Raw genomic sequence first — 22,538 nt, 5'->3', positions numbered from 1 at the left:
CACGTTTGAAGGCTTTTGTGAAAAGTAATTTTGATAACGGTAGTGAAGCATCTGTCCATGGCACAAGTAAGTAACATATGAAACTCAATTATTATTGCTGTCGTTGAGGAATACTAGCAAGGATCCACACATATTTTGATTTTCGAAATGTCTCAGATAATGCCTGACTTCCTTTATTGGCCATTTATCCATGTGAGCACCTAGGGATGTGGTGCTCTAGAAAGAGGTGGGTCCTGAAATAAAGAGCTTATTAAGCAATGAGGATTGGCCCTATTACTCCACAGTCCTTGAATGCCTGTGCCATGTGCCATGAGGTTAAACACCAAGGAAGAACCTAGAAATAAACTCTCAATAAATCAGAACAGTTAGACAATAGCAAAAGAAGATATCTTTTATTATGTGTCTATTATACCTATTGATTAATAGGACCTGCATAAGAAAATTAACTTACTGGAATCATTTAACATATATATTCAGGATTAGAAGCAAAAATAGTAGTGAAAACATAGTTGAGCTCTGTTAACATGCAAATTATTTTTTCATTCAACAGATATTTGAACCTACTTGTACCAGGCACTCTGTTGGCATTGGGGGATATAAGAGTGACTATGACAGACATGGTCTCAGTCCCTAGTGTGAGGAATATAAATGACAATGTAAGAGCTAAAATGAGGAATGTACAGGGTGCTATGGGAGCACACAGGAAAGGCAACTAAACCAGGCTTCTCTGAAGTGACCTGAAGGATTAGAAGTCACAGGATCAGGAGTGGGGGGTTAAGGGTTTCAGAAAGAAGGAACAACCTCTGAAGAGGCCTTAACTTCCTAGAAACATTTAGTCATCACAAGAAAATCTTCCGTTTTGTGCTGTTGGTGAATGTGTAATACATTTAGTTTGTTTTCCAAACTCAGCCCAAGACGAATTGAGTGCAGATGACAGCGCAATGTCCAATTTCAGAGATTATTTCAAAGAAAATCTTGATAATGATTAAAAGAATGACAGCAGGTCAGGCTTGTTGATGCATTTTATTGTGAGATGGGGGAGTCTGGTAAAAAACTAGAAAATGACCATGGCGTAACAAGGAACTTAAAAATGAAGAGTCAGATTTGTAACTTACATACATGAATACAGGAACAAATTGGCACAGAAATGTTAAACATTGTTCCCAACACTGTTTACATATGGTTATCCTAGTTTGGCTGACTAAGGAAATGAGAGTTTTATGGTTAGGCTATTTCTCTTAATAAAACTGCAGCGCATCATGCTATTAGTCACACAGTGAATTTCAAAATTGAAGAGTTTTATATTAAAAACTGGGTAAAGGTAAAATGACTTGATTGTAGTTGTAAAACTAATACATTCCCATTTAAATTCTGTTCTACAGTCCAAGGCAAGTATAAATGTTAACATAACACTGTTAAATCAAATCTCAATGCAAGAGAACCAATTGCATCTCTACTTTAAATCTTATCAACTTTCCAAATTTTCATACTAAAATATATTATTGTATTAATACAAACTACAGTATTATACACTACACTGTGTAATAAATAAAGAAATATAAAAATAAGACACATAAATATAAAAGTTTTCTAAAACTAAAAGTACATATGTCAGTAAGAAGGGTATTAATACTGCCAGGTTTGAAGACATACAGTACAAAAATGTTGCACAGATCTATAAACTAAAAGAAATAAAATAATACTGATAGGTAAAAATCAGCTAATGTTGTTAATAAATTGGGTCCATAATAACTAACATTTGGAAACAGTTATGAGCCAAATAAAAATGACGTGTCCATGTCTGAAATGCAAGTACATGGATAAAGCAGATTAGAAAATTTCCCTTTCATTTCTGTAGAGAAATTCTGAAAGTCAATTAACACAAAATGAATACTGAGGAATTAAAGGATGAAGTGTCCCAGTGTTTCGATTTCTCTGACAGAGTCAGTGGTTTTAACTTTTATTTTAGAATTTTGATACAACAAACAAATCGACAAATGCTAGTTATTGTAGGCCACACATTGAACAAAGGCGGGTTAGAACCTTGAAAATACTGATAAATGGCACTTACAGCACACAGGTCTTGCTTAAGGCCAAAGGAGATACAAAGCTTCATATCATATCCTTCATATTTGTTACCACGTACTCCAACACAATTACGAACACTGATTCTGACGACGCTGCTGTCCTCACCAGTATTAACACTGTTAGTCCCTGCAATCAGAACTCAATGACAATCCTCTGAACTACATCTTAAACCACATGAGTAAGAAACTTCAGTTCTTCTATCTGCTGCTTCTTAAGGCTAACAAATACACTTGAAATGATAATATGCTCCACTATGACATCTACATATTAGAAATTACTACCTTCTAGACTGACTTTATAAAAGGTAGTTAGCACGGTTTGGAACTGCATTATACTTCTCTGTGAAGGGAATTTTGTAGTGCAGAAGTTCTCACATTTTTAAAAACATAATAAAATACTGAAGTGGATTTAGCATATGTTTACCAATAAAAAATTATAAAATTTCTCCCAATTGTACAGCTCAAGAATAAACCAACAGAAGAGTGATAATTAATACTGATAAAATGAAACAATGCCAGATGCTTATCTAATTAATCAGTTTCCTGTTGAACCTTTGCTTTCTGAGTTACTCAAGTTTTCTAATCTGCTTCGTGTTACAAACTTGTTCCTAACTTTGAAAACTGCATGAAAAATTACTAGGTCTGAGGTTCAGGCACACCTGGATTTCTTTTTTTGTGGTTTTTTTTTTTTTTTTTGTATTTTGTTATTTTTTTTTTTTTTAATTTTTTACTTTACACAGTAGTGAACAGAAATCACAGCATACAGATTACTGTGTTTCCATGAAAAGCATGTATTATATAGAACAAACTCCATTACCAATGAGAATTGATGTTCCTTCTAGAAAACTCTTAGGCTTCATTTGTTTTCTCTTCAGACACTTGCTCACTATTCGCGTTCACTTTGTGTTCTACGCGGCTTGCCTGATGCACAGCGCCGTCATCCTTCACTGGACCTTCCGGTTCTGCTCCTTCTCCCTCATTCGCCGCCTCTTCCACCTCTTCTTCCTCCACCTCTTCTTCCTCCTCCTCTTCTTCCTCATCCCCTTGGGGTTTTTCACATTCTTTTTCTTCCTGCAGTTCTTCCATCTCTTTATCCTCCTCCTCATCTTCCTCTTTTTCACTGTCTTCATCCTCTTCCCGCGTCAAGCTCTCTCTCTCATCCGAGTCAGCCTGCGAAGGAGACGCCCGGGCCGCGGCGCGCTCGCTGGGGAGGCCCTCCGGCCCCGCCTCTTCCGGCTCGGCGCCGTCGCGCCCCTCCGCCTCTCTCTTGCAGTAGGAGTAGCGATGGTTCATGTGCTGCGAGTAAGACCCGGAGTGTGAGAAACGCTTTCCACATTTGTCGCACTGATAGGGCTTTTCTCCAGAGTGCAACCGCATGTGCTCGATCAAATGATGTTTGTGTTTAAACGCCTTTTTACAGATTCCACACTCATGAGGTCTTTTACCTGCAAAATAAGAACAAAGCTATGAAATAAAAGGATGGTATTTCTTAATATCCTTATACATAAGGCTTTTAGGGTGCTTCCGGTTGTGGAAAGGCCAGGGTTCTAAGTCCATTTCTTAAAAACTGCCCAGCTCTCCATCTACAAAGTCTCCACAGTACGATACAATAATACGGTTGGGCCCTTACAGGAGAAAGTTTGGTTTCTGTGCTTTTCTTTACAGATCGAAGGCCAAGAGGAACCACGTGAGATCTAGATGCCACAAATACAAGCGTCACGACAACAGGAAGAAAAGAGACAGCGACGCTCAAATGAGGTATTTGGCAGTGAACGCGGTGGGGGCAGGAAGCCTTAGAGCAGTGTTTCTCGCTGTTCTTCATTATGGCCTCCTCTCTCCCTTCTCGGCACAGGATCGGGCAGCGTTCCGCTCTGTGTGCGCACGGTCACTATGAGTCGGAACTGACTCGGCGGCATCTAACGACAAAAATAACAACTCTCCCGTCGAGGAACTTCTTTACACATTTTTTTCCCAGTCAAAATTTTAATGCATCATATATAATGTATATGTGGACGTACTGTGGTCCTCGGGAGAACCACAAACTACCGTATTATCTAAAGTTTTTGCCCCGAAAAACAACTTCTGCCCCTTAGAATGCATGGGCCAGAGAAACGCCGCCGTCCTAGCATTGACGGGACTGAGCGCAAGCTGACCACAAGCAGGGATGATGCCCAATTTCAGCGCCATCAGGCAGCCACACTAACAAACGCAGAAACGCTTTTCTTCTTTTAAGGGATAGGACATTCTTCATACAGACATTTTGGTATTTGCTAATATTTAACTGCTGTCCAAAGAAGGAAGAGATTTTTCTAATTCTGCTCAGATCTCAGTAAAAGCAACCAGAGGAATGTGTCACAAGGGGCTTATTTTGAGGCGCGACTCTCTCTTACCTAACCGAAGTTTTAATGCTAAGAACTGCCCAAACGTCACTGCAGGTATGTATCTACAGATTAAAGGGGGAAGGAAAACAGTTTTCTGTCCTTTCTCAAACAGTGAGAAATGCATTAAAATAGCTGACAAGAATATTAAGGGTAAACAGGGACAGTGTAGCCAAAATGGCTGAGGGTGGGGGCAGGGAAGAGAGGGTGGGGAGTTACAGAGCTGATGACAAGCCCAACCCCTCGCACAGAGACCCAGGCCGGACAGAAGCTGTGCTGTGCTGCAGCCAGCTCTTACTGCCTTGACAGAACCCATTGCTCCATTTTTCAGGAATTCTGCAAGCCACTGACCTCACCCCACAAGCTTGCAATCAGCCATGGCGGGAGTAGTTCCACCAAGGAAATCTGCAAACGCTGCAAATCAGGGTTTCCCCCACCCTCAGAGGGCCACCTGGTAAAATCTACCAGCGCACCATGGGACAGAATCAGTTAGACTAGGAGATGGCAAACGTCGTCCGTAGAGGGCCAGAGAATAAATGGCTTTGGCTTTGTAGGCCACGAAGTCTCTGTCACAACGACTCCACCCGGTTGCTGTACGAAAGCAGCTACTGACAATACGTAAATGAACGGGTGTGACTGTGTTTCAATAAAACTTTATTCATGGACATGAAAATTGGACTTTCACGGTCATAAATATTTTTCTTTTCCCCTCAATCATTTGAAAATGTAAAAACCATTCTCAGCTCACAGCTCACACAAAAACAGGTGGAGGCCCACATTTGGCCTGCAGGCCACAGTTTGCTGATCCCTGAGTCAGCCGAAGGAATCTATATTTTGTGGAAGAATTACAGACTCTCGGAGTTGGAAGCCATCTTAGAATCATCCACTTCAACCTCTGAGGCGGGACTTTTAAGCACCACAAAAGATCTGTCTAAAACCTTCAAGTGCCAAAGAACCTATGACTCATGAGGGCAGCAATCTGCACTCTTATTAGGCAGCTTTTTCTTTTATTAAGTCAGATCCTGTCTCTCTGTAACGTCAGCCAGTGGTCCCCTATTTTGGGGACTGCGTTTTTCTTAACATGGAGTAAGCGCACATTAGTCTTTTTCTTTACTCCTTGATAGCTATGATGCATATTTAAACTCTAAAGAAGACAGAAATAAGGGCAGACAGAATAACTGCTGTGCAAGCTTAAAGGAACCAGTCATTAAAGGTACAGACAAAACAACAACGTCAAAAACCCAAAACAAAAAATCCAAAAATTAGAAAAGAGACTAAAACACCACACAGCAGTGGAAAGAGAAGCGAAAGTGGCAAGATCAAAGGAGAGGAAAGCAAAACAAGTTTTAACTCTCATACAGGAACTTTTGCTTTTAATCTAGGATTTTTTCAGTATATCATATAGGAACTTCACAAAAGGACAAGATGTTTGTGTTCATCAACATACCTGTGTGTTCATACTTATGTCTTAGTAAAGAGCTACTCTTTTGGAATATCTTATCACACAAATCACAAGCATACATTCCGTTTTCTGTCTTCCGCATTTTCTTTTTGGGCGGTGTAGAATCGGAGTCATTCTGATCCTCCACATTTGATACTCCTTCTGAGCTAGTGTCTTGCCTCTCATCCTAAAGGAAAAAAAGAAGTAAGGAAATTTGATTTAAAATTAAAAGAGAAACACGATACACACATAAAAGTGTGGGTTAAAGAAATACTTTGATTTATACTTGCAACAACTTTGCCAAAGCAAGCATACTGCTCATCAAGGCAGATGTGATCCAAGGGTGGGGCTAGATGATGGGAGGGGGCTGATATCAGAAGTGAGGTTGGGAAAATATAGTCACAATTGTAGCAATAATATATGCTATCAGAAAGAATGGAGACCAAAAACAAAGAATTTGAACTGTGTAGTAACAAAATTTAAATTTACTTGGTTCCATATGAGAAATTTACAGAAAGTTTTAAATTAACTTATGAGTTTGCTAAATAACCAATAATTCTTAACTGCATCATTTTAGTTTCATTTTTTTTTTCCATTCTGGGTCTCACCAGGCAAAAATTAAGATTCTACTTATTAAAAGCGATCTTTAACTTGCATTCTGCAGAACTTTAGGGTTCTAGGAACTAACTTCCACGGTCATCTTAAAAACAACAATAACAACAAAAAACAACAGACATTTGCTCCACCGCTTTTCTAAGGCACAGAATGAAAACCATTTTTCAACAGAAACACTTGCTATTCAAGATGAATCTCTAGAATTTCAGTGCAATAAAAAATTGTAGGCAGTCCCAGGGAGATAATTTTGGGCAGAAGGGCTCCCTTGTAGGTAGAATAATCCTGTAGACAGTCTGCAGTGAAATTGGGTCACCTAAGAGACTGGAGCCTTTTCTAGAGTCTTCCATTCTATTGCCTCTAAACCCACAAAGGTTTTTCACAACCTCGCTTATGGCTCTGTAAGGGACCACAAGGGCTGCCATTCATGTAGGTCATCTGTGAGCTGCCAATGGGTGCTGAAGTAACTTGAGGGTACTTCCATTGTTATCTGATCTTGTCAGATGATTAGATGAAATGTTACTGGGGGGTATTTTACTACTCAAAGGCGTGCACCACATTCTACATACAAAAAACTTAGACGAATTCACTGTAAAACCATTTTCAAGGAAAACAACCAGTAGCTATATATAAGAAAAAAGCAGCAAATACACACTTGAGCAGGACATTGTAATTATTTTAGCTGCATCTACTCATAGAAAATACTTGCATAAGAGATGGTATTTATCTTTAGTATTCATTTGACTCAATCAAAAATTGATGGAAAAAAAATAAAAAGAAACAATAAGGTTAGTGACATATGGAAGAAGTCTGGGCTTATTTGGGAATTAAGACACACAACAGTCACACAAAACAGCTCTACCCCAAACTGCTTAAGCTAAAAATCACGGCATTTAAAGGAAACTTAAAAGAGAAAAATGTATATAGAAATCCACAGCCATATTTTCTCATATATATCAACGATGCCTGAATACTGCTTAATGTTTACAGCACGAGAAATGATTGGAAAATTCACTAGATGAGTTCTTTGTATATTTATTGTTTAATTAAAGCCTCTATAAACAGAGGTGTTAGCACATAAAAAGTGACAGCTAAGTCTCCTGGTGTGAAATGCTTGTGAATGGGAACATATTTCCTTTCATTAATGTTCATGATCAAGGCAGAAGCTATTTACTAATTTCAAGAATAGGACTATAAAAACATAAACCTAATTGGTGAATTTTCCAATTATTTTTCTGGTTCCAGTTTCATACAGTCAGGACTTTAGCTGAGGCTTATCAATCATTTTCACAGTAGAACAACACCTTCAACTTGAGTTGACAACTATTCCTTGGATTAATAGACAGTGAAGACATCGCGCCACAAAAATTAAAGCAAACACTGATATGTTTCCTTTTAAGGATGACAGTTTGTAACAACTTGCTTGGCCCTACAGTGGCTGGGTTTTATTAGAAAATGTTAACTGAAATAAGTCGAACTAGCACTTTACCAAGCAGGTCTGGGATGGGGTTTTACCTGATTTCCACTTGGCTGAATCCCTTTCAAGGGTGGTTCCTGGACTGCAGGACTGACGGTAGTTGAGTATGTGTAAGCCACCTGGGGAATCAGAATCGTTTGCTTATTGGCAGCTAGTGCTCGCAAGCATGGAACACTGTTCTGGTCAGCGATGGCCACGATTGTGGGTAACTGGGCAGTGACTGTAGGTATAGCAATATTTATGGGGTTGGCACTTGGTGGGATTACATTTACAACTGGTTCTGAGTCTGTAACACAACTGTCCTTCTGTGGCTCCTTTTTTGCACATGACAAGTTCAAGGGCTCTTCCTGGACAGAATAAACACTGTTCTGGTAAACACTAGTGATGGATGACCTTTCTAGTAATTCTCCCTGTTGCTTTGGTAGTGAAAGATCAAGAGGTTCTACTTGTGGCTCTTCTTGTGCACTGTCCGCTGTGTACACGTAACCCTGTGCATTTCTGGACGAGGAAAGGTTTAGTGGTGATGGGGATGGCGTTCTACCTCTGGAACCACTGACAGTCGATCCCACTGGCAAAACTGGAGATTTACTCATCTTCAGAGGGCTCTGTGGATTTATTGTGCTGTCTTGGGGTTCGTCTGCGTTTGTAGACGGAGGCTGATCGCTGTTCTCTGCAGGGATATTAACTTGGCCTGGTTCAGGAGAAGACAGTTCGGAAGACTGCACGGAGATCTGTCCAGCCTGCATCTTTTCAAACCACTTTTTTACAACATCCAGTGGCAGGTTGACCGAATCAGCAATTTTTGAGAGCTCTTCTGCGCTTGGTTGTGCATTCAAAGCATAATATGCCTTTAGAAGAGACAAGAGGTTCTTTAAAGGTGGCTGGCTGGGAGACAAACTGCCGTCTCCAGTACCTGATGAAACAGAGGACTCGGGCTTCTCAGCTTCTGCTGCAGGGAGCTGAGGCGGCCGAGCAGGCTGCTTCAGATCATGGTGCTTTAATTCTGGAAGTGCATTAGGATCTCCTGGGCGGCCATCACACAGAAGGCAAGTGCTGTCATCCACTCCCCCCTCAAAGCTTTTGTCCTTCTCAGATTTAACAGTAAGATCTTCTGGTAACTTCTCACTTTTGCAACCGTTTGTGGGGACTAGATTTTCTTTTTTTAAATTTTGAGGAACAACCTGAAGTTGGCTAGGCTGCTCAAGACTATAGTTGATGATAATTTTGGTTGTTCCATCTTGATCAACCAAAGGAAGACTGATGGCTGAAATAACAGAATGACCACCTTGTTGTATGGATGAAGCGCTGATTGTTTCTTGTTCTTTGGATGCAAGACTGGCTTGATTATTCTCCAAAACTTGCCTGATTACATTACCATCGACTGCCACTTTAAGTACATTCTGAATATCACTTAAGTTGATACTTATGGGAGACACCAAACCCACTGTTGGCAGAACAACAGCCTGCACCACACCCTGAGGAGAACTGGTTGCCTGTAATGGGCCACCACCACTGAAAACCCCGTTTTGTAAAGGGGTTGAACAGTTGATTCCTGAAGCAACCACTATGGGTTTGAATTCATAATCCACAGGTTCAGTTTTAATTTGGTTTACAGAAAGTTGCTCTTGAAGGGGTTTATTTTCTATCTTTTGCCGTATCTGTGGTCGTGTGGGACTGCCTGGTGATGCTGACAGAGATGGTGAGGAACACTGAGATGTCTTGAGTCCTGTTCTTGGTCGCCCATTGACAGGCATCAAGCTGATACACTTCTTACTGCTTATGTGGGAGCTATAGGAACCGGAATGGGAAAAACGTTTCTTGCAGTTGGGGCATTCATATGGCTTCTCTCCTAAACAACAACAACAAAATTATATTCACTATTACACAGACATTTTTAAAGAACTCACATTTTTCCTAAGACAAGCAATACCAATTTGCAAATGGGTTATCATGTGTGCTGGGTATAATTTTATTTAGAATAGTCACTTTAAGTTCAAAACCTACCTAAATGTTCTAAACACTGGTAAAATCTAAGTCTGAACTACATGTAGTAACCAATAAAGGAAACTTCTCAGTGTATAAAATTTCTGCCAACCTTTGTAACTGCAAATAATTCTCAAATACCAAATATAACCTAATCTTGCAGACATTTTTTCTTATTCTTTTTCACCAACCTATGTAGTTTTCCATATTTTACTCTATTTAACCGACTGTAAGAGAAATTAATGTTAGGAGAGACGAAGTAGGTAAACTCTCCTGTAAGACTTTACAAGTATGAACATTTATGCTTGATTGATAAACTTCCATATCCTACTGGGGAGAAAACTTTAAATACAAGGTAACGCTGTAATCCTTGGCTATTAAACTGGGGTATATGTACCCTGGAGATAAAAGGCAATGCTCTAGTGGGTATGCAAAGCATCTTGGAGTTCCAATTTATATTAAGACCCAGACTAGATTATGGAGAAAAAATGCAACATACGAAAAAATTGTTAAGGAAGAAAACACAACCTCAAAGAAGCTTCTAGCTTTTGGAGGCCTCCTCTGAGCTGTTTCCCTAGACTACTCGGAGGTACAAGGCATTTATTCCCTCTGGTCATTACGGATACTTTGGCAGAAAATTTTGAGAAGCCCTGAACTAAATGGAATATTTTCATACAAGCTTAATTTTCCACTTTTGTTTTAATTTATATTTATGGCTTATTAATTTGAGGTTTATAGGTTACAGATAAGCTTGAATAGAGTGGAGGCCTCTGGGTCCTGTCTGCCATTTATTCCCAGCACCTATCACAGTGCAGGTCACAAAAATGTTCATTGTTATGGATTGAACTATGTCCCCCAAAATAGGTACTGTAATTCCTAACCTCTGTGCCTGTGGTTATAATCCCATTTGGGAATGTGCTGTCTTTGTCTTTGTTATGTTAATGATATGGGATTAGTGTAGGCTGTGTTTTAAGTCAATCTCTTCTGAAATATAAAAGAGATTAAAACAAGCAAGCCAGCAAGCGGAGATGGGGGAAGACTGATGCCAAGCCACATGGAGATCTCCAAGGAACCAGGAAACAAGCTGAAAAGACAAGGCCCTTCCCCTAGAACCGACAGACACAGAAAGCCTTCCCCTATAGTCAGTGCCCTGAATTCTGAGTTCTAGCCTCCTAAACTGTGAGATTTCAACTCCACAGCAATATTTTTTTGTTTTTGGTTTAAATTATGAGAAAACAAGTTTGTTAAAGCCACCTGCTTGTGGTATTTCTGTTACAGCAGCACTAGATAACTAAGACACTCATTAAATATTTTTTAGATGAATGAATGGCTAATTGTAGAATTATGAAATGTGGTGATGCTGATTTATGTACTTAGTATCAAACTAAAGTTCTTTCCCTCCTTTTTTATGAATTAAAATGAAAGCAATGAGAAAGTCAACGTAATCTCTGCTAGTAATTAACTTTAGTGTTGTAAAGTTAAAAAAGATACGTTATATTCTCTCAGAAATATAATCTAGTATTCTCATTATTCGAAGAATCTGAAATCAGATTTGGACGGGATCTAACAAGTCCTCTAGCACAGCCTCTTTCTCAGTAAAGAGCTCATCTGCTATCATCCGTGACATCAACTTTGTTGTTCGTTGCTGTCAAGTCGATTCTGACTCATGGCGACCCCATGTGTGTAGAGCAGAACTCTACTCCATAGGGTTTTGAAGGCTATGACCTTTCAAAAGCAGATCACCAGGCCTGTCTTCCAAGGCACTTCTGGGTGGGTTTGACCTGCTAACCTTTCGGCTAGTAGTCCATTAGCTACTGTCTGCTTAAACTCTTCTAGTGAAAGGAGGTTACTACCCTCTGACAGCTCTATGAAAGGCAGTCTAGTCTGGTTCTGCTGAGGCCCGTGGATTTGTGTTGAAATCTTGGCTCTGACAAACACTACCTTCTTAACCTTTCCACACACCTCAGTGTTTTTGTGTGTAATGTAGATACGTCCTCACTGAATTGTGGTAGGGGTTATACGAGATAATACCACAAGTCTCCGAGTATGACCTCGATAAACGTTAGTGATTCTTGTAAAAATCATATCCACTGAGAGAAAGGTTGAGTACCTAGCCTAAGTCAGCTTCCTACCATCCCTTCTGATACACACAGAGCAAGTGTAGCTTTTCTTCTCTATGCCAGACTTTCCAACGTATGAAGAGCTCATGTGTATCCGTAGCCTTCCCTTGCGTAGATTAAACATACCTAGGTCCTTTAACCATTCCTCATAGGACGTGGTTTTCAGAATCCTTACCTGCTTATTAACCCACCTCTGTATATTCTCCAGTTTATCAATGTCTCTCAAACTGGGACACCTGGAATGGGATTCAATACTCAAAATACATCAGATAAAATTTTCCAATGGGGGTAAAACAAGGGATAATGTCTCTATTTTGAACATTCTTAATGATTTGGTTCCATTTTTAGATGAGCTAGATGCTTGTTCTCCTGCTTAGAGACACTAGAAAGACAAGCATCTGTAATACAGACTATTTTACATTTACAACCACGGAGATGGAGGAACAAAGTGGATAAGGCAATGACTTTGGTGTCAGGATGTCTAGGTCTAAGCCCCAGCTTTGCCATGTACTAGCTGAGTGACACTGGACAATACCGCTCTCCAAGGCTTCATTTTCCTATCAGTACAAAGGAGGAAATAATAGTATCTACCTCATAGGATTATTGTGGGGACTGTAACAAGCATGTGGCTGGTACATAGTTAAGTGTGCAACACATGCTAGTTTTATCATTGTTGAGATTGGCCTGATATATAACCACTGCCAGAAAGAGCACCTATAGAACAATTATTCTAAAGTCAAAGTCACCATGGTAGCTAGAAAATGCCTAGTTTCTAACTTTATAGATTTATAGTTTATACTGTAAGTACACCATCTAATTTGTCTACCTAGGTTAGTATTTGCAACTAGTTTAGCTTGGAGATTACACCAAGAGGTGGTACTGCTCCAAGTCAGATGTACTATGAATACTGAAATTTATTTTAATGGCTGAAGTGGGTGTTCTGTTGCATTTGATATAAAAATTTTCCTTGCTAAAATGACTAATGTCTTTTTTTTTTTTTTTTTTGAGTGAGGGGAGGATGGGGAATCATATGATCTTTACTACCCATTTGAGTATCTGGCACGTGTTAGAACAAACCCCAGGTTATTTTCTGGGGAGGACCGGAGCCCCTTTGCTGTTTTGTCTCACCTCTGAGTAGAGGTATGGTGGCCTTCTCATTGTATCTCACCTCCTACATGTGGAGTTCGAATGAGTGTTAACACATGACTCTGGATATGGCCCACTATTAAAATTCATGGGTGTCAGGATATAGCAACAATCCAGGCAATTTTTAGAGAGTATAATTTTGAACCTTGATCCTCAATACCTTTTAAAAACCTGTGGAAAAAAAAATTTCAGAGGATTTCCTGAGGGATACACAGGTCATCCATTATTAGATATTCTAAACAGTGCTCTTAAAACTATCTGTAGAGTGAAGGAACAGTTGTGTTTTTTAAATATTTTCAATCTAATGTAGACTAATATTTTGTTAAAATATAATACAAATATCACAGCAATGTCTTAGTGTAACAGTTTCTAAATGTTTACTCTTAATTCTGTATTTATCTCTTTGAGAACCCAGTAACACATCATTGGCAGACTGGCACCTGTCCTGGACGACACTTTGAGTAGCACTGTCTAAAATCTTCCCTCAGAATAAACCAGATCATCAGATCATCAAAGCGCTGTATACTTAGATTGTATCCAAGTGGCCACCTTGGAGAAACGATTTTTCTGAATTGAACTTTGGTACAATTCTGGCTTCTACTGAAGAATTTTATTTAAAAAGAAAACCCTGTCAAATTCTCTGCTGTGTTATTTTAAGGCTATTACTAAGGCTGACATTTTTTTTGCTCTTTTTCTTCTTTATACTTCCAGAAGCAACTTTCTCTATGGACTTAGCATCAGGGAAAGCTGTACTTTTTCTAGCAATTGACTTGTTTTACTTACAGAGACTCTGGGTCTTGTTGCTGATTGCAGTTTTTCTATTTCCTAAAGCTTAGAGCTTAATCTGCGGTCTACTTCCAGCATGGATTTCATGGCATTCTTTTTTTTTTTTTTAATATTTACTTCATTTTTACTGTTTTAAAATTAAAATTTCTTGATATATTAAATGGATATATACCTCATATTAAACAATTTTAAGAGCATGACAAGTATAAATCAATAATGAATGGACAGGGTAGAGAGCACAGTGGGAGCTCTATGCTCCGTGATCTGGCTTCCTGAGCAGCAGCAGAGGCAGCGGCAGGAGTATACAACAGCAGCAGTGGCAGGAGTATACAGCAGCAGTGGCAGGAGTATACAGCAGCAGCAGTGGCAGGAGTATACAGCAGCAGCAGTGGCAGCAGTATACAGTAGCAGCAGTGGCAGGAGTATACAGCAGCAGCAGTGGCAGGAGCATACAGCAGCAGCAGTGGCAGGAGCATACAACAGCACACAGCTAACTTGTAGACCAACCCAGCCCTGAGAACTTCTCTGCACTACAGGCAGTAGCTCCCTACTTACCATGTGAGTGAGACTGATTTTGATTTTTGAATATTGCTGCGGGATTTTGCAACTAAATTTCAAATGGTTGTTTCTAGACCAGTATTTTAATCTGAGGAGAAGGCTTTACATTTCGACTCTTCTCTTTGATATGATCTATGCTTCCCAACTTTGTATCATCTATATATCTGCCCAATCCTCATCCAACTGCAATAGGACCAGAAGACAGTTATTTTGTACGTGACATGAATCTCACTCTAAGCTTTGTCTTATTTTCCTTCTTCTACCCCAATTTTGGAGCCCTGGTAGTGCAGTGGTTAGGCACTCCACTGCTAACCAAAAGGTCAGTGGTTCAAATCCACCAGCTGCTCCATGGGAGAAGAGACCTGGCAATCTGTTCCTGTAAAGATTACAACCTAGGCAACCCTATGGGGCAGTCCTACTCTGTCCTATAAGGTCACTACGAGTTGGAATCGACTCAACAGCACACAACATGAACCTCAATTTTGACATTTTTCTACCCTCTTGAATTAGCTACATGTCTGTTAGCACCTTCAAACTGTTTCTGGTATGAAGGTATGTTATTAAAAATACATTATTATTGATAAAAGTTGTTCAGCAGCTCAGGAGCTAAGAAATGGATCCCGTGGGCAGGCTGTAAAAGACAATCTCTACTTTCTAGAATCATTAATAAATGTGTGAAAATAAATGTTTTTGGTAATAATCTTGGTTTGAGTATTTTTAAGTGGTAACTTCAGCATTATTTAAGCCTCAATAAGCAACACCATAAAACTTCTAGAAACATATTTCCAAAATAAAATACAGATATAACCATACTATTTTGTAGAATAATATGTTTGTAAAATATATAATAATTTTCACAAAGTCAGCTATGTGCAAACACCTACCATTTCCCATTCATTAGCTAATAGTTATTTTTTTATTAAAAATTAATTAAATCTAAAATAACACATCAAAATTAATTAGGGGATGAACAGATTTCATAGAGTGGTGTGGGATGTTGCTGTTTTCTTTATAAGTTAAAGTTCAAGAAGAGTTGTTAAAGAAATGAAAATATAAATATAGCTTTCTTTGCTTGTCATAAATTCACTAAAATACACATAATATTTTTTCATAAAACAGTATTCATTTTATAATTAATAATATACAAAATGAAGATGTGGAGAAAAGTAAAGATGACAGGGAATACATTTCTCTTTTACATTCTCATTAACGCTGTAGTTCTCTGCCCCATACTGCCCTCTCACTGTCTCCCCATCACCCCCCCACCATTTCCTTCTCTTGAGTTCCATTTCTACTTCTCTCACATACAGAATATCTTCACCTTCTATTTCTCTGTGCAAATTGTACCCTTTTTATTCCCTTAATTCTGCAAAAGAGGCAATGAAATTAATATTCATTAGAAAGCAGAAGTGTTTTTAGGTTGCACTGCTGTTAAAACATGCTATACTATTTTCTGATTACCAAATTTGGAGTATGTCACATTACATTAATTAGACATGCTTTAGTCATAGGTTAAGACTCCAATAAAATACATTTAAACAGAAAATGTCTACACAGTAGTCTTTATCCTAAAAGAAAAGCACAGAATTTCTGATTATGTGCGTAGATGACGTTATGATAGATTTATTTGTATTTATCAAGAATGCTAAGATATTCAGGGTGTAGGAAGAAACAAATATTTACCACTGTGGATTCTTAAGTGCTCTTTTAGGTGGTGTTTGTATTTGAAAGCTTTTCCACATTCAGTGCACTTGAATTTACGGTTACCCCCAGACTGCGTCACATGTCTCTGTAAGAAAGAATTGGTGTTTTATTTATAAAACAAAAGAGCTTTAGATATAAAGTACACCCTGCTAAAAGTAATGTTTTGGGTAAGTTTGATGATAATTTTGTTCCTTAAAGGCCTCAAACTGTAGCAGTCACAGAAATCTAATATTTGGAATTATTACCAAAAACGATGGTGATAGTGGGAAAGGAATTCTGATGCAGAGAAAAATCTCCACATTCCAGTTTAATGTATGGGAGCCATAATTTATTAAGCAACAGTATTTAGCAAAAATGCAGTCATGTACACAGGCTGGGAACTTAGAGATTATCAAGTCTGTCCTCTAATTAACATAAAGAAAATAAGGACAAGAAAATCAATAAACCTTCTAAAGCACAGTCAGTCCACAGAAACACAAGGTCCTGACTCTCAGGCTGGGCTTTTTCCCAGTACTTCATCCTGTCTCTTACATGTCTGACATTTCCAAATGTTCTGTAACCTGGTGATTTAATAAAAAAACAAAACAAACAAAAAAAAACTTCCATCTTCTCCAGCCCAATGTAGATAATTACAAGAGCTTTCTGTTTGATTAAATTCACATTTGCATATATTTCTAATGCATTCTGCACACCATTTTTAGATTAATATTGTACAGCACTATTTTAATTGTATCAACTCCTGCTCAACATCTCCAAAGGTTTTTCCATTAAGCCCTGGATAAAGACTCTAAGTCTACAGATTCCAATTTTTTAGCCCCTAAATTTCCAGGTTTATTCTTCACCAGTTCTCTGTAAGAAGTGCATGCCTCAATCATTGAGGACGTCACAATTTTTACACAATACTGCTCTTCTCAATCACCTCGCTTCTGTTCGTACTATTCCTTCGTCCTTGGCTATGTATCCCCTTAATTCTGAGTGTTTAAATTCTATCCATCCTTCAGAGGCTTGAGTCAAGTCCTACTCGTGTCACTCTCACCCCAGCTAAAAGAATGAGTACCTATTATGTATCAGGCCTTCCTTCATTCAAACCCACAGCTTTAAACACCGTATTTACGTTTAGTATATTCAGTGATAATAAAGGAGCCCTCATGGCACAGTGGTTAAAATGCTCAACTGCTAACTGAAAGGTCAGCAGTTTGAAACCACTAGTGGCTCTGCGGGAGAAAGATGTGGCAGTTTGCTCTGTAAGATAAGATCCACAGCCTTGGAAACCCTATGGGGTTGCTATGAGTCAGAATCAACTTGACAGCAGTGGGCTTTGGTTTTAGTATAACTCCCACATTTGTATCTCAAGCCCCAAACTCTGGAGTAATCCTTGATTCCCCTTTCTCTTACACCCTCATCTAGTCCATCAGCAATTCATCCAAATGTATTCTGAGTCCAATCATTCCTTACTACGTCATGTCCACCCCCACTACCCTAGTTTAAAGTTATCACCATCTCTCTGGCCGGGATTATAGAAACAGCCTCTAAATGGCTTCCTTGCTTCCATTCTTGTCTCTCTTTGTCTATTTTCCACCCAACAGCCAGTGCTCCTTTAAAAATAAAAGGCAGATTATGTGACTGCCTCTCTCAAAATCTTCCAAAGTCTTCCCTCTAACACTTTAGAATAAATTCAGAGGTTGTGACCATGACCTATACAAAGGCCTACATCACCTGGCCCCCACACCTCTCCGGCCTCACCTATCTTTCTCCCCTTCATTCACTGGGCTCCAGGAACACTGGCCTCCTTGCTGTTTCTTGAGCGTGCCAGGGACGTATCTGTCTCAAGGCCTTTCCACGGCTCCCTCTGTTCCCCTGACTGCAATGCTCTTCCCAGAATATTCCATAACTGGCTCCTTCATTTCATTCAGGCCTCAGATCAGATGTCTCATCCTCAGAAAGCTTCCTCTGCCCCATAAAAATAGCAGATTCTACTACTTTCTAGCCTCTTACTCTACTTTTTTCTTCATACCACCTGTTTTTACATTTCATATCTACTTTATATTATTTACTCATGTATGTGCCCTGTGGGCAGGGACTTTACTTGTCTATTTCACTATTGTGCCTTTAATACTTGGGACAGGACTTAACACATAATGGAAACTCAACTATCTGTAGAAAGAATAAACTAAAAAGACATGGAAATGCTGCTTAATTTTTAGCCCTGGGCATGATTTTCAAAGACTAGCAAGATAGACATGCTACCCTTTAGTTTGTTGCCTAGCAACCTAAATTGTTTCCAAGGCTTCCCAATGACATTTCCTCACATTCCTGGTCCCCACATTTATCGGAGCTCCTTCCCGACCTTGTTAGTAGCTTGACCACACACTTCATCGATCTACTGCTTTTGCACTCATCAGGAAAATCATCACAAAAGTTGCTTTTGTGTTCATCAGAGATCTTACTGTTTGTTTTTATAATGGCATCTCCTGCTTTCACCACCAGCTCTAGCTGCCTTCAGAGATCCTTTCCCTTGACAAGGGCTCTTGGTAGAAAGAGGATAGGGTGGCAGCAGCTGGAGGATGACCCTACTCCTGCAATGGCACGTGAACAGGCTCTTTTCCCAAGGCATGTTGACACCGTAGTGGCCTCAGGACACTAACGTGCAGAAAGCACTCTTCTGCACGGTCCCCACAAGGACCAGTGGTACACAGATGATGTCTGACTGAGTAATCCCTTCGGTCCCCACAAGGACCAGTGGTACACAGATGATGTCTGACTGAGTAATCCCTTCTCTGTGTACCCTCCATTTCAGGTGCTCCATCACAGACTTAACCATCAGTCTCTCTCAGGAAATCTTGGTCCCATCTTGCCTGACTGCCACCCTCTCCCCCATCGTCTTGTTCTTTTGGGACTGTTGTTGCCTAAACAGACTGACGCTGCTCGGTTACCATTTTTCCACCTGGTTTAGCTGCCATCTTAGTAAAGGGTCTAACTTGTTCTCTGTGTGATACACGACTTATATCAGGTACAAATAAAGGTCACAGTGCTCACAGATTCAGGTACGTAATATTCACCATCCTTTGATATAAGAAATTGGACATGTGGCCCAAGCTCAACATATACTCTAACGTAGCAACCCTGTTTGGTTGAGTATTTATTTGATTTTTTTAGGAATTGGAGTTATGTTAATATTGATTTGATTATTAGCTTTTTTCCCCAGTATTTATTAGTCAAACTGTAAAATTAGGTCATAAACCCTAGATTCTAATTATGATTAAATTTACTTATAGTTATCAGGACCTTGTAAAAAGAAAGACAATTGGCAAAAGTTTCCTTGGCTTTAATCCTTCAGTATAAAACCAATAGCTTAAATGTAACTTACAATTACAGAATAATCTTGGTTTATGCTTCTAGAAATCAGGGCATAGTAACATAGAAGTAGATTAAACCATATGAGAGTTGAGTCTTCAGAATAAAAATGGTTTCGAACCTAAACAAAATTCCTAGATGAGGCAACCTCCCTTACTATGGGAAAAATCCCACAGTAGCTTATACTGAGAATAAATAAAGGAATCACTGGTTCACAGAAAATTAAACTTTATTATATATTTGGTTTTCTTCTGAATTTGCTAAGTACTGAGTCATGTGGTTTATGTATATTTATTTTTCCTACAAAGCACACTAAACATTTTAATAGGATGAATTTTGAAATCTTACAAACTTAGAGAAATATTTGCTATAGTATAAGCAAAATAATTAAATTAAGATGAATAGGATCTTACTTGAAAAAGAAAAAAAAAAAATAGTTCCCTCTAAAATAATGTTCATATGTGTTTTTAACTCAGAAATGGTCAGATAATTTGAATAATCACTTTCGTTTTTGTAAGCCTGTAGACAAGATACTGTCTAGTACAACCTTTCCATTTTTCAGTGTATTCAAACCCCTGCCTTCCGTGAAGGTTAGCTCTCAGAATTTGGGAAGTGAGTGAACTCTCAGCCATCTCACTTACTTGATCTCTTCCTGATTTATGTGATGTCATGTGACGTTCAAGCTGGGTTCTGTATGCAAAGGTGTAACTGCACAGAGAGCAACTGAAGTTATCTTCATTCTTTTCATGGCGATACTTAATGTGTTCTTTCAAAGAGGTAAAGCGTTTATAGCCTCTATCACAATACGGGCAGGTGAGTAACTGGGAAAATGCATCTGGTGTTCCTGTAAAAGAAAGAGCATACATTCTAAACTCAAAACATTCAGAAAATATTACCAAAGCTACCACCGAGTCCTTGTGCAGCTATGTGTCAGATGTTGTGCTAAACCGGAAAAAAAAAAAAAAAAAAAAAGCAGGAAACCCATTGCTGTTGAGTTGTTTCCAATTCATAGCGACTCTATACTCAAAAAAAACAAAAAAAAAAAAAACAAAAAACCTGTTGTCATGGAGTCGATTCCGACTCATAGTGACCCCATAGCGACTCTACAGGGCAGAGTAAAACTGCCCCATAGGGCTTCCAAGGCTGTAATCTTTACGAAAGCAGACTGCCACATCTTTTCTCCTGTGGAGCGCTGGTGGGTTCGAACGGCTGACCTTTCGGTTAGCAGCTGAGTGCTTATCGTCACCAGGGCTCCTCAGATACTGTGTTACTCGTTTTATATTTTACGTTTATAAAACAATCCAGTGTTACTCATCTCTATAAAAAAGAACATGTGAGGCTCAGGATGGTTAAATAGATCACACAGCCAGTAAATGATGAACTCAGGATGAAAGTCCGTATCTTGTTTGCTAAACATAATTCTTCCCTTCCTTTGTGTGGTTAAGTTGACCAAGAAAACAAAAGAGAATTAGAATGTAGGTTACTTTTTAAGTGTATATATTTGTAAACATTTATAGATGAGGATTTGTACTCCACAACAGGAACTCACCACTGGTAGCAATGTCATGATGATTTATTTAATGCTCATTCCTCTGGATTTGAAAATGACCCTTTAGTTATTGTCATCAAGGAGTAGGTGGTACACTGTTAGACTACGTTTCTCAGACCCTCGTATGGTTAGGTGTTGGCCATATGACCGAGTTCAGACCAGAAGAAATGTGTGTGGGACGGGGAGGAGGGGTGGGTGATGGGAACCAGTTCTAGGACTAGCCTATAAAGACCTCCCAGGCACAATCCTTCATAGTCTTCCTGTTGAAATACACTGACACGTTTTCTGTATAATTTTATATGTCTAAGTATAGGATAGCTTTGAGAGAATAAAGGCATTCTGAATCAACTGGAGTTCACTGAATGAACTATATTTTTAAACATGGAACCATCTAAGCCTGACAATGCTAAAATATAATACTTCATCAATTTGTTAATTAAGAGTAGTTTTCCAGATGTGATTTATTTTTTTCAAAGAAGTCCCTAAGTGACATCTTATTGTAAATATCATCTCCACCTTCATTTTGAATTCCCCATAGAGAAACAGACTACCAAAAAAAACTTCATAATAATCTCCAAATGCATCTATCACCTTTCTTGAAATTTAAGTCCACACAAATTTAATGTCTTACTCAAGGATCATCCTGCAAATAATTGACTGAATACCTGAACTCTGAATAGCTAGTTAAATACTTTGAAATATGTATTAAGTATGTGAATAAAATCAAACCCCAATCCCCAAAAGTTTATCATGGTATCTTTAGTGACCAGCTAACAAGCCAACTTAAACCAGAGAGTTTTCTGTTGGGGGTGACTCTAACATGACCCTCTCCTTTGGGTAAATAAATTAGCTACTTGAGGAAATATTCTGGTACAACAGCAAAAGTCAAAGCCAACCACTGTGGGTTTTTCATTACCGGCACCACGATGTAACATGGTTTCCATTAATCAAGCTGCTCATGTGCCACAGAGCTGTCTGCTTTCACTCTCCTCTGCTTTCTTCATCACCTTCATGATTAACCCTCACATTCAATAAACAAAACACTGGTAAATTCTGTGAAATGACAGGTTGCTCATGATATTCTGACAGCAAATTATTATTTTCATAAATCAATATATACTGCATTTTCTCATAGACATGAGATATGAATTCATTCTTTTAGTCCACCAGCATAAAACAATGAAAAGTAAATATGAATATTTAGGATAATAAGTTACAGAATGAAAATGAACAGGTTTAAAAGTTCAATGCAATTTTTTTTCTATTTTTGAAAAACATTGGATTTCTGCTTTTTAAAAGTCACTTACAACAATGAAGGCTTGGCTTTTATGGGGAATGTGTTT

At 38.8% G+C, this 22,538-nt stretch overlaps 1 protein-coding gene across 3 annotated transcripts in view; it reads right to left on the bottom strand.

Moving 5' to 3' along the window:
* Window positions 1-367: 367 nt before the first annotated feature.
* The window catches only part of ZEB1 (zinc finger E-box binding homeobox 1), a 213,161-nt gene continuing 190,990 nt past the window's right edge, over window positions 368-22,538 (bottom strand). For all 3 annotated transcript variants that reach the window (XM_023740605.1, XM_004386257.3, XM_023740606.1), the window contains 5 exons: window positions 20,288-20,490; window positions 16,272-16,377; window positions 8,034-9,844; window positions 5,913-6,093; window positions 368-3,532 (listed from right to left, as the gene is read on the bottom strand). In XM_023740605.1, coding sequence (XP_023596373.1) covers window positions 2,937-3,532; window positions 5,913-6,093; window positions 8,034-9,844; window positions 16,272-16,377; window positions 20,288-20,490 — 2,897 coding nt within the window. In that variant the 3' untranslated portion in view covers window positions 368-2,936. The remainder of the gene's footprint in view (window positions 3,533-5,912; window positions 6,094-8,033; window positions 9,845-16,271; window positions 16,378-20,287; window positions 20,491-22,538) is intronic.

The sequence above is a fragment of the Trichechus manatus genome, unplaced genomic scaffold (genome assembly GCF_000243295.1).
Source record: "Trichechus manatus latirostris isolate Lorelei unplaced genomic scaffold, TriManLat1.0 scaffold00160, whole genome shotgun sequence".
Lineage (NCBI taxonomy): Eukaryota > Metazoa > Chordata > Mammalia > Sirenia > Trichechidae > Trichechus > Trichechus manatus.
The sequence above is the reverse complement of the archived record's forward strand: the minus strand, read 5'-3'. Positions and strand labels throughout refer to the sequence as shown.